Source organism: Corythoichthys intestinalis, chromosome 17 (assembly GCF_030265065.1).
Source record: "Corythoichthys intestinalis isolate RoL2023-P3 chromosome 17, ASM3026506v1, whole genome shotgun sequence".
NCBI classification, from domain to species: Eukaryota; Metazoa; Chordata; class Actinopteri; order Syngnathiformes; family Syngnathidae; genus Corythoichthys; species Corythoichthys intestinalis.
In genome coordinates this window covers 33764235-33777483 of record NC_080411.1, presented here as the reverse complement: position 1 = coordinate 33777483, position 13249 = coordinate 33764235, and the positions used below count along the sequence as shown (strand labels likewise).

General features: G+C 41.2%; 1 protein-coding gene across 3 annotated transcripts in view; it reads right to left on the bottom strand.

The window, feature by feature from the left end:
- The window catches only part of LOC130905913 (gastrula zinc finger protein XlCGF52.1-like), a 35660-nt gene extending 22620 nt beyond the window's left edge, over nucleotides 1–13040 (bottom strand). Inside the window, exons 1-2 of one of the 3 annotated variants that reach the window (XM_057819700.1) lie at nucleotides 12811–13040; nucleotides 2230–4638 (exon numbers count right to left, since the gene is read on the bottom strand). In XM_057819700.1, coding sequence (XP_057675683.1) covers nucleotides 2486–4638; nucleotides 12811–12817 — 2160 coding nt within the window. In that variant the 5' untranslated portion in view covers nucleotides 12818–13040 and the 3' untranslated portion in view covers nucleotides 2230–2485. Of the gene's footprint in view, nucleotides 1–2229; nucleotides 4639–12367; nucleotides 12506–12810 lie in introns of those variants that run through there. The other 2 variants (XM_057819699.1, XM_057819702.1) reach the window with 2 other exon arrangements.
- Between the last annotated feature and the right edge of the window lie 209 nt (nucleotides 13041–13249).

Here is a 13249-nt window from a genome sequence, read left to right as displayed (position 1 = left end):
ATATTTTATTTCCTTTTTTTGTGAAACGTGATTGTTAATACTTACATATTGCTGTCGACTGAGTAAGTAACTTTTGAACCAGTTGTATGCTATTCCTCTAACACCATAGTGATGTATCTTATCCAGTAAAATATTATGGTCAATGGTGTCAAAAGCCTTAGATAAATCCAAAAAAATGCCAACTCCAAAGTTGCCTTGCTCAAAGGCATCATTAATTTTTTCAACAAGATCTAGAATGGCCATGCACGTTGAATTCTTCTTTCTGAAGCCATATTGTGAACTGTTTAGAATGTGAAACTTGTCTAGGTATTCGCTTAGTCTATTGTATACGACTCTTTCTAGTACCTTGGAGAGAGTTGGTAGAACGGCAATTGGGCGATAGTTGTTCATGTTATTTTTATCTCCAGATTTGTACACTGGAGTGATTCTGGCAATTTTGGTCTGTTTTGGCACTACACCATGAAGTAGGGACAAATTAATGCAATGCGCAAGTGGTTTTGCAATTATATGGGCAATGGGAATCATGATCTTACTGCTTATTTCATCTACTGCTGCTGTATGAGAACTTCTCAGGTTTTTAATAATTGTACGGAGTTCAGTAACATCTGTAGGTCTAAAAAAAAATGGGTTTAAATAATTGCCAGAAAGATAGTGTTTGTAAAATAAACCTACAGGGGGTCTGATTTTGTTTGCAAGTTCCTCACCTATGGAAATGAAGTGGTCATTTAAGTTGTTAGCCAATAGAGAAATGTTGCCATCCAAAGAATCGGGTAGGACTGGTGACTTCTGGCTTTTGTTTATGACTTTATTTAAAATTGCCCAAGTTTTTTTAGAGTCACCTTGGGCTGCACTAATATGTTCTGTATAATAGCTACATTTGCTTTTCCTTAAAATATGTGTGAGTTTATTTCTGTATCGATGATATTTGTTTTTGTTTTCATCAGTAGGATTTTTTAAATAAGCCTTGTAAAGTTTATTTTTCTGTTTTATAGAGTTCAGTATCCCTTTGGTAAGCCAAGGGTTACAATTATTATTGCTGTGTGTGACAGTCTTCTCAGGAATGGAGTTGTGTATAGAGTCAGTTAGTTCATGGATCAAGCAGTTATACGCAGTGTCAGGATCGCAAGCATTGTAAACAGTTGCCCATGATTTAGCCTCCAAACTCTCACAGAGTTGCTGGAAAGTTTTCTCATTCAGAACTTTGATTTGAATGACTTCATGATTCTGGAAGCGCTTAGAGTTTTGCGTGGGCTTTTGGAACAAATATACTCCCGGTCAAAAGTTATGAGCTACTTCACCATTCAGTAGAAAGAGAAACAGTCTCAAAAGTTTTGACTGCCGTTGTATATAAGCATGATGGATTCACAGAAAGTTGTATATAGCAACACTTTTATCTGGTGCGTCCCAAAAAAGTATTTGTATTACTTGAAGTCTTAGTGTACACAATTACCATTGCTTTAAGGTGCTTGTGCACCCCTCCTCAGTTCAATGTCAGAGTGGTTTTGCAAAGCTTGTGAAATGGTGTCCAGAAGCAGAAAGGCTGGGTCCCATCACTGTTGAAAAATATCATTTTCCTCAATCAAAATACATGTCACAACCTTCCATTATCAGTACACCATTTTTACGCCATTCACAAGCAGATTTGAAAAGATTGCATTAACTTTAACAATCATTTCGTCTCCCATTGGATTTATTTTAACACTGACTCAAATTGCACCCCCCTCCCCCTTCATGAATAGACTTTAGTGGGCATTGCTCCCACATTAGTAAAAACAAAAAACAAAAAAAACTGATTATTAATAACACTGATTATTTCCCATGTTGGGTGTTGCCACAAAATCCAAGAAGTCGTCAGTTGAAATGATAATGAAAGTTTGGGCCAGCAGAGGGCGTTTTGTGCACACGAAGCCTCCAATAATGAATCTTATGCCTAACCAATTTGCTATAAAGATTCATGGGTTCGCAAAGCTTCATTTGGCCATCACTAATTTACAGACACTAGTGGAAAATTTTAGTGGCAACCTGTTGGTTCCTGTATTAAACAGTGAGCTTTTTTGGGGGGGGGGGGGGGGGGGCGATAATTCGATTCTTGTTGAGCATGGGTGGCCAAGAGCCCCCATCCAGCTTGTTTTCCATGTCTCCCTCCTCTAACACACCTGAATCAACTAAACAGGATCGTTATCAGGCTGCTGCAGAGCTTGCCGATGAGCTGATCATTTCATTCAGGTTTGTTAAAGGAGGGAGACACGGAAAACAAGCTGGATTGGGGCTCTCGAGGACCGGGTTTGGGCACCCCTGTTGTTGAGAATATATTGATAACCTAATGGAATACAGAATATTGATATATTGCCACACCTCTATTGGTCACTGCTTTTTGCAACAACACACGTCTCACAACCTGGGTCTTGAAGGAGAAGCTTTGGCTTCAAGCTGAGCAGGACAAAAGGCTTATCCCCAATGTGGATTCTCATGTGACTATCCAAATTCACCTAGTGAATATATTTTTATCTACTATTTTGGAGGAGAAAGTTTCCTCACCACTGTGGGTTTTTGCGTGTAATTCTAAGGAACTCTTATCAGCCAATCTATAGCCACAATCTGAGCAAGAAAGGGGTTTAAAGGGTTTCTCACCAGAGTGGATTCTTGTGTGTGTTATTAAGAGATCTTTTCGGGCAAAACTTTTGCCACAATCTATGCAAGAGAAAGGTTTCTCACCAGTGTGGGTTCTTATGTGGTCTTGTAACGCTCTCTTCGAATTGAATCTTTGGCCACAATCTGAGCAGGAATAAGGTTTCTCACCAGAGTGGATTCCTGTGTGGGTTTTTAAGTTATGTTTTTTGTTAAAACCTTTGGCACAATCTGTGCAGGAGAATGGTTTCTCACCAGTGTGGATTATCGTGTCTCTTTTTAAGACCTTTTTTTGGGCAAAACGTTTGCCACAATCTGTGCAGGAGAAAGGCTTCTCTCCAGTGTGTATTCTCGAATGACTTTTTAAGCCTGGCTTCCGAGTGAATCTTTGGCCACAAACTGAGCAAGAGAAAGGTTTTTCGCCCGTGTGTGTTCTCAAATGACTGTTCAAGCTGCATTGAAAAGTGAATCTTTTGTCGCAAACTGAGCAACAGAAAGGGTTCTCGCCTGTGTGTGTTCTTGAATGACTCTTTAATCTTTTGTGTTTCTCACCAGAGTGGATTCTTGTGTGTGTTATTAAGAGATCTTTTCGGGCAAAACTTTTGCCACAATCTATGCAGGAGAAAGGTTTCTCACCAGTGTGGGTTCTTATGTGGTTTTGTAATGCTCTCTTCCGCATGAATCTTTGACCACAATCTGAGCAAGAATGGTGTTTCTCTCGAGAGTGGATTATTGTGTGTCTTGTTACGTACTGTTTTCTGGCAAAACTTTTGCCACAAACTGTGCAGGAGAATGGTTTCTCACCAGTGTGGGTTCTTATGTGGCTTTTTAATGCTCTCTTCGAATTGAATTTTTGGACACAATCTGAGCAAGAATAGGGTTTCTCACCAGAGTGGATTATTGTGTGTCTTTTTAAGAGCTCTTTTTGGGCAAAACATTTCCCACAATCTGTGCAGGAGAAAGGCTTCTCTCCAGTGTGTGTTCTCAAATGACTTTTTAAGCATTTCTTCCAAGTGAATCTTTGGCCGCAAACTGAGCAAGAGAAAGGTTTTTCGCCCGTGTGTGTTCTCGAATGATCGTTCAAGCTGCGTTGAAGAGTGAATCTTTTGCCGCAAACTGAGCAACAGAAAGGGCTCTCGCCTGTGTGTGTTCTTGAATGACTCTTTAATCTTTTGTGTTTCTCACCAGAATGGATTGCTGTGTGTTTTTTTAAGTGATCTTTTCGGTTAAAACCTTTGCTACAATCTGTGCAGGAGAATAGTTTCCCACCATTGTGGGTTCTTATGTGGTTTTCTAAGTCACTCTTCGAAGTGAGCCTTTGGCCACAATCTGAGCAAGAATGGTGTTTCTCTCGAGAGTGGATTATTGTGTGTCTTGTTACGTACTGTTGTCTGGCAAAACTTTTGCCACAAACTGTGCAGGAGAAAGGTTTTTCTCCAGTGTGTGTTCTGGTGTGACTTTTTAAGTATCCCTTCTGAGAGAACCTTTGACCACAAACTGAGCAAGAGTAAAGCTTCACAGCAGTGTGTGTTATCATATGACGTGTTAAGTATCTGCGTTGAGAGAAATTTTTATCACAAATCGTGCAGGCAAAATGCGCTATGAGGCCGTCTGCGTGCGAGCCTTCAGTTGAGATGCCGCTGGGAGGTGCCGAACTTCTGCTGGCCTCACTTAGACCTTCATCTTCACTCTTCAAGGGCTCACCGCTCAACTCGTTGATGTCTTTCTTCTCTGTAATGTACAAAGGCTCTTCTTTCTCCTTTTTGAGGAGAGAAGGTTGCTTCTGCTCCCCAATGTGAGAGCTCCGAACATTGATGAGATCCTCCTCATGTTCCTCTTTGATGAGAGGGGGTTGCTGCTGCTCAGGACAGTCCGCTTGGCTGACATCTTTGCTCTTGAAGGGGGCACCAGTTGACCGGGTGATGGCCTCTTCCTGCTCCTCCTTTTTGATATGCAAGAACTCCTCCTTTTTAATTTCTCGCCATTCAGGATGATGCGCTTGGCAGACGTCTGCAAGACACATGAAAACAAACCCATGTGGGTTTAACTTTTTTTTTTTTTTAATGCTTCTTATGACTGTCGTAGTGTCATAATCATGACATGACAGCTGTTTTGAATATGAATAAATGCCTATGACAGATGTCATCATTGCTATTTACAGTGATAAACGTCCAGTACATTTTGAGTGGGAGGGCTGACATTGATGGATTGCCCAGTCAAATTTGTTTGGACATTTATCGTCGCCGATAGCAGCCAATGAGTTCATACTTAAAAGTAAATGAATACATTTTAAAAACACAATATTTTCTACCTAATTCTAATCCTCTGGAAATTACATGACCAGGTCAGATAATATAGACCCCAATCACCAACGTCACACAATCACGTGATCGCTGTATTGTGCCGCCATATTGTCCATCATTGCGTGTCCGTATTGTCAATGATCGTAGTTTCTAAAGGTGGATTCACTTGCAAATTCTGGAAGCCCTGGTGCTTTCGGACGCTGTAAACTCTAAAAGCCGTTATTTGAAAAAGCTTCGGTCGATCCAGTCGCCAGATCCATATTTGATGCCCAAACCGATGTTTCCTCCCGTCCGGTCCCGTCCCATGCGTCAGAGCTCGTCCTGAGACCACAAAATTTCCAATCATACTTCAGTTTATGTCACGATGAGGAGTCGGGTACCCAAAATTGGCACTGGCCCGAATATAAACAGACATTTGGTCAGCTGAGCGTCACCGTTGTCACGACTGTAAAATAAAACTTGATCGACAACGGGCCTGCGTGTGCCGAAAAATAGCTGCCCCGCGTGAAATGTCCCCCCTGACGGGAGCGCTTATTTATAACGCTTTATTGACGTGAAAACAAATTTTTTCATGGACGCATTACAGGAATGGATTTACGACTGTAAGATCAGTTTTAAATAATTAAATTACACAAAATATTAGTACTGTATTTTAGTAATAAATTGTGGGCTGGTCCACATAACCATCTTTGAACAGAAATGTATTAGTCTACAGGTTTTCACGACCATATCCCAATGACAATCACACAGGTATGACATTTATTAGTTCCAAGCAGAGTAAAAACATACATATTCACTCGTTTGGGCGCTCCCGTCAGGGGGGACATTTCACAGCAGGGCGGCTATTTTTCGGCACAACACCTGTTGTTGCGCTCACCTTGCTGCGCAACCGTGATGACGAGCTTCGTAGTCTCCGTTTGATGAGGTCTGCGATCGTGTTGGCATCATATTAATATTTTCGCCGCTGTCTAACGGCTGTCGACACAAACGCATCATGGACCGAGATAAACAAACTGTGCTGCTTTCGAGATTTGCCCTTTTAGCAATGAGCACACAGCAACTACTAAAATGACCGTTTATCTTCTCTGTTACTGCAACCAACCGCCGCACATGCCTTCACCATTTTGATTAATCAATGTTAATGATTGTCAGGAAGGTTTTTGGGTTCGTTTACTAGGCGGTGATTACTTAGACAAGCAGAAAAACACGCAGTAATAGGATGAATGTACGTAGCGGTAATATGTAAACACGATGAGCTGACGGACAATATGGCGGCACCAGTCAGGGGGGCGGAGTTGTGACGTCACGTGACTGGGGTCTATAGACCCTACTCACCAACGTCACAGAATGACGTGTCGCTGTATCCAGCCGCCATATTGTCCGTCAGTGTTTATCCGTATTCTCAATGGTTTCAATTTATTGTGCAGTTTATAGTGCAATTCATGGAAGCCCCGGTGCTTTCAGATGCTGTAAACTCATTGGATGCGTTGCATAAAAGGCGTTATGTGGAAAAGCTTCAGTCTATCCATTCGCCAGATCCATATTTGATGCCTAAATCGATATTTTTCGACCCGCTGTCTTCGCCCTCTCTGCTACCCTGATATCTACAACTATCTTGTCCACACAAAATCAGCCTATTCTCACGAAAGTTTGAAAAACTTTAAGAGCACCACTCTAAGCAAGATTACCCCGTGTGACCCTTCCAATTTTCTAAAATGGCGGCAATCAATAAAAATAAAGTTGACTGCGATGGCCGACGCTTCAAGGATAGGTGGATATTGGACTATTTCTTCAATAAAAGACGCAACAACTGTGTCTGCCTAATTTGCAAAGAGACAGTCGCTGTTTTCAAAGAGTTCGATGTGACGCGATAATGATATTACCGAACAAAACACACTGACATGTATGACAACATTACAGGGAAGATACGCAGTGAGAAATTATAGCAACTTGAAGCTAGTTTAATTTCACAGCAGCAGTATTTCGCAAGAGTCCGAGTGTCGAAAGAGAACGCCACAAAGACGAGATTGTTGAAATTATGAATTAAAAAAATTATAAAGCAAATGTGACACACAGAAGGGCTTGCTAAAATTTGTTTAAATATATTGTTCCAGTGTTTCCCACAGAATTTTAGGAGACTGTGGTGGGAGGGTCTCTGACCCTCGGGGTAGGGTGTGTGTGTACATTTTCAAGCCTGGTGTATCTCTTTAGGGCATTTTGAGACCACTGAATGTAATGTAAATTGCTGTATGCGGTGTCGCCGGATCGCGCCAAATGCAGCAGAATGCAGCAGACAGTAGTCCCGTAGCCTGGTACACCAGACTCAGCGGCAATATGTTCCAATCCGCGGTAAATTCGGTTTTACATGACCAAAAACACATCGAGTCGCTAAATCCAACAGTCTGTCTCGCGCTAGCCATGTTGAATATGTTGAAATGCCTCTCGCTAGTTTCTTGTCGCTTTACCGACGTCGCGTCAGCCCGTTGCTGATTGGTCCGCTCCGCTGTCTATTTGCTGTGGCTGGCTCCGCCCTGGAATTTTTTTTCTGCTGAATGGTGGCCAGACTCATACTCTCATAGCCAGGCATGAAAATGGGTTAGGGGTTAAAAAGGTGAGAAGGGTGTGGAGGAAATATGTTCCAGTACACTGTACACTAGAGGTGTGCAAAATTTCCGATTCTTAGATTATTCGCGATTCGGCCGTGGAAGATTCGAGAACGATTCACAAACATCCAAATTCCGATTATTGAAATATGCCAAGTAAAGCGGAAGTACAACACATTCAGCGCGCCGCGCGGTCTTCGGGATGGAACGGAGCGAGAGTAGCTAAACATCATGCTTCTCATTACCTGGCCCCTCGGGTAACGCCAATGCTCAAATCACGGCTCTAGCTCAACTCATGCCACGAGATAAAAAAAACACAACAACATACCTGACTGCTGCCGAAAAGCTGCTACAAAGTACATCCACATAATGTTACGGTAGATATCATTTATATAGGACTAGAAAATACTCCTAAATCGGTAAAATATTGACTTGAATCTAGCTTTAAAATAGTTTTAAAACTTTCACATGTCGAAAGTAGACAAAAGGGAAATTATGGAATAACGGGAGCAATTTTAACAACTTTAACGGTTGATTCACAACATTAAATTATTTGAATGTAGTTTAAAGCTGCTGATACAGAATGGGGACTGCAGTTTTTTATTTAATGTTATTTTTGTATATTTGTTTACTGCTATATGTTAACTTGATACTGAAATAGTTTGGTTTAGCCTGAGAGTATTTTTGAACAATTTTGGAACTAATGTACAAAACATTTAAAAAAAAAAAAAAAAAAAAAAAAAAAAAAAAAAAGGGAGGGGGGGTGCATCAATAATCGTTTTATAATCGAATAGGAGCCTCTGAATCGTAATCGAATCGTTACGTGCCCAAAGATTCCCAGCTCTACTGTACACTCCAACAAAATATTGAGCTCTGTCGACCCACACTGTGTTTCAGCAGGGCCGTGCAGAGACCGGTGGAGGGGCGGGTGCTCGTAGATCAAAAGGGGCACATGAACAAGTATTTAATACACTTTAAAACAACATAACTTCAATTTCAACCAGCTTTAGATAATAATTGGCTGTGACTGTGACATACTTTAATTGGGAGGGGGCAACAGTGAATAGAAATCAAAACTGTCATCAACACTTTCTGGCTGTGACTCAGTCAGTCTGCCTCTTTTCTTCCTTCAACCTCTGCATCAAAACTTCCTTCCACAACTTGTTCATCTGAGAACAAACCACTTCAGATGGTCACTGAGCCACCAACAGCACAGTTTTCTCAAAACTATTATTTCATTATTATCCATACTTAACAACTCTAGCACCTAATGATTAATAAAGATATGATATAAATTCTTATAGAAAAATAACACTGTAATTGTGTTTATAATTGTATTTAATACCCGACTATCCTTGCAAACTTGCTCTTACCAGGTCTGCTATTCACCCAGCTGATGAGGTATCCACTGCCTTTAGCAGCCTCATCCAACTCCTTTTTTTATCCCTCAATCTCCTTTCCCTACGAGGCATGTCTATGTAATGAAATATAAAAATTTAAAAAAAAAAAAAAAAAAAAAAAAAACTGACTCCCTGATGGCTTTTAGTTTTAAAGCTTTCTTAATTTCTTTCTCTCTCAATAACGATGGAGGTAGATTTGTGTTTTTATTATTCAATCAAAAAACAAAGTTACTTCTATCAAAAACAAAGTTGCTTCAATCAAAATACAGTATATATTTTTAATCCCAAAAAAGTCACTTCAATAAAAAAAATTGTTTTTGATTGCAAGAATAAATTTGAGACAAAAAAAGCATTTGAAAACTTTTTTTCTTGATTGAAACAAATTTTCCCATTGAAGTAATGTTGTTTTGCGTTTGAGCCACATTTTGGCTAGGACATTTGTGTCTTTATTATTCAATCAAATAAGTTGCTTCAAACAAAAAATCTATATAAAAAGAAAAACTTTGCACATGTGTCCATCACTGTTTAACAAAGCCCGAGAGGGTTTGAGTAGACTCACTATGAAGCATTTAATAAAGCCAAGCATTTTCTTACTACTTTATTCTTGTTTAAAAATAATTCGGTGGGGCAGTAACATGTTTAAAACTTATCATAATTCTTACATTTTGAAGTGCTTGAGAACCATTTATAAATGATACTTTGGTGAAAAAAGTGAAAAAACATGTCATATTTATATATGTATCTTTTTTCCAATGTAAAATCTGAATATATATACATTGAACACGCACAAAAAAATGGGGGGGGTGGGGGGGGCTACTTCACGGTTTTCACTTATTGCGGCGGGTTCTGGTCCCCATTAACCGCGAAAAACGAGGGATCCCTGTATTTCTGAAAAGCTTTAAGAAGCAAGAGTCATTCCCACCACTCGTCGGGCCGGTGTTGTGCCGACACCGGCCGTCAGCTCAAGTTCCAGCCGAAAATAACGCGTCTCAGGCGGACGACGGGAGCGATGCGATGCGAGGCGAGGCGCCCCCTCCATCCGAGAGCATGCCGCTTAATTTGACTCAACAGTGTGTTTCTGCGTTTATATTACCGCTAAATACACAAGCTTGACGCCAATTTAACGGGAGCTATTTTTTTTCATGGGAGATTTGGCTAGCTCTGGCAGTGTTCAACGCAAGCTGCAACGAATGGCAGTAACTTTTTTATATCGCAAAATGTGAAAACGATTGAAACCATTACTCACCAAATTCAATCTGCTGGCAATTACAGGCAAGTGTGTATGCTGCGCTCTGGTCTGCCCCGGTGTGGATAAGGCCTGCTTTTTGTTTTCGCAGCTTTGCAAAGCAACAAAAGGCTCTCCAAGCACTCCACGTACACGTAAGGAGTGCGCGCGTTTGGAATAATGGAACGCAGCTTTGGCCGATGATTGGTTCTCGTCAGCGAAGCATCTAGAAGGATTTGCTGACTGTCCAAATGTCACTTTTTTAAAGAACAGATTTCTTAAGTGCTCAGTTTACGTACTAAGTTAATCACATAATTATAATAATAATTAAATAAAACCTCCCGACCCCCCCCCATCCTCCCAAAAAGAATTTCTCCTCGGATCTACGCAATTCACGTAGGTCGCCCTTTTTGACTTCAAAATGGCAAATTTCGCCGAAAGGTGAGAGATTTTCATGCCTGCATAGCACAGCTATGAGTCTGGTGTACCAAAATAGTAGTCCCGTCTATGAGCGCGACCTGTTGGCGCGTGTGTCTGTGTGTGTGCACGCACGCACGCGCGCGGGTAGTAGAGTGGAGTGGGCTACAGCTGTGTAATCGTCTGACTGACGCATCTGATTATTATCTTTTTTTTTTTTTTTTGGGGGGGGGGTGGCAAGCGAGACTGTGGCGGGCCCAGACGAGACTGTGGCGGGCCGCCACAGTCTCGTTCATTGGTGGGAAACACTGTGTTCTATGTAAATCAGCCAAGGTAGCCCCCCACATTTTTACCACACCAAATCTGGCCCCCTTTACAAAAGGTTTGGACACACCTGTTTAACTTCTTTCACTTGGTACCAGCTAAATATTATTCAAAAAATAATGATGGTGGAAGAAATAAGCATCTTGAATTTGAAACTGTATGTTGTCGGCGATTAGCCTCGCAATGATCTTAATTGTGGTTGTCAGCCCAAAACCCTCTAAATCTATCTTAAATGCATCTTACCAGATATAAAATGACTACTACATAATCTGTAGTGATTGTTTGGTGCCCAGTTTTCTCGTCGAATTGCAGCAGTCCATCTTGCTCTCCTCTCCGGGTCTCTCGGAATACGGCAGAACTTCAAGTCTCTCCGTCTATCTTCTCTGTTATTGCAACCAACCGCCACACACGCCTTCACCATTTTGATTATTTATGTTAACGAGCAGAAAAACACGCCAAAATCGGAGGAATTTACGTAGCGGTAATACTTAAGCCCGACGAGCTGACGGACAATATGGCTCAGAGGCGTGGTTGTGACGTCATGTGAGTAGGGTCTATAGAGGACAGGCATACTTTTAATGCAATGTGTCGCGATCTGCCACCACGTTGATATATAGTCACAACGCTACTTTAATGCAGGTTTTTAAACACCTGTTGCTACTATTTCAATGCGGCCGCTGTCTTATTTGATCCGGTTGAGTTGTGTTTCTCGACATACAGATTATACAGACTATTCTATTAGGCTCGAGCGTTTACGTCACAGCAGCACGGGATCTTGCGAGATTTGCGACAACGCAGCCATTGCGGAAGCACGTCTGCATCACGGGACATTTAAACTTAACGGCAAATATAATTGAACTACGAGTGCCAAAGATGGAAAAATGTAGGGAAAACTTGCCAGTTCGATACAGAGACAAACTTGTTACCACGGCGAAGGACAGATATGTGAGCAATTTTAAGGATGTGAACAATGTTGACCCTCACGAGCAAGCCGAACACAAATGGAATAAAGATGTCGACAAGCTTCCACCACTACGCGAAATGGACATCATGCTGTATTTAGCGTTTGGTGTATGTTACTACACTCATCAGCAATTCCGAAACTACAAATCCCTACAAAGCTACGAACAGTTTTGCTGCGGATGGGTGCAGGATCTTCACATTATGACCATAGCAAACGGCAACACCATCTTTCTAGCAAAGGTAGGCAATGTGTGTTTACATTAGTCTGTGACCACGGATGTACAATTTTTTTGTTGCATAAAATGTAGCCTGTGTACAAATTCTTTGCCACTCTCTCACGTCAAAATATTACAGCTTTTTCATTTAGCAACGACAGGAATTATGTCTTATGAAGACAATGCACATATATGCATGCTAGTTGTTTAGCTGTTGCTATAGCTAACAACAGGCCGACTTAGGGCGTAAAGTTACTGAAATTTGCGTAAACAAACGAAATTAACTTACCGGAGTGGAAGTGCATAGAACAAACTCAAACGTTAAATCAAACGTTATGCTCTTCCTTCTGATCGCGGCCACCCATGCCATTCTTCGACGTTTGGTAAGTTCAGATATGACCTTTCCCTCGCCTTTTCTCCATGTAGGGATCCGGAAGAAACTCAATGGTGTTCCGTCGAGCTGTACATTCTCCTTTCTATTCGATCGGTTGTTGCAATTCTGTACCGCACAATAATTTCCAACCATTTTTAAAGAGCGACCTGTGTTGAAATGCCTCAGTTTATGTTTCTCGCTTCCACAATGGCGATAGCGGCGGAGACCTCGCGAGTGCCACGTCATACGCTCGAGCCTAATACATTTTGAACGTTGCGTCGTCATCCACTGGTTAATTCAACAACAAAACATCCGTAAAAAATAAATTTGCTCAACAAATGAGTCAAAAGTTAACTCACCTGACATTTTGGCAAAATTCGTTGCTTGCTCGGCGACGTGTTGATCCAAAAACGCCCCCTTTGTTTAAGCTAGACTAAACTAAGTAAGCCGCGAAGCTTCAAAGTGCACCAAAACAACTCAAAGCGGGGGCGAAATTGGATCAAATTTTGTGACGTCCTAAGTGTTGACCACCTTTTGTTAGATGAGGTCCTGAGAGAGAAAAAAGTGCCTAGTAGGTTAAAGGAACGGACACTTGCACTGTTTAAAAAAAAAAAAAAAAAAAAAATCAGAAGTGACCGGGAATGATGACGTCATCAAGAGCGCGACGTACCCTGTAGCTTTTTTTTTTTTTTTTTAAACCATATACACACACAAAACAAACATTCAAGTATCAACATGATCATATCCAATACAATATTATACAGTACAGTGATCATAAGCAAGCAGACAATAGCAAAG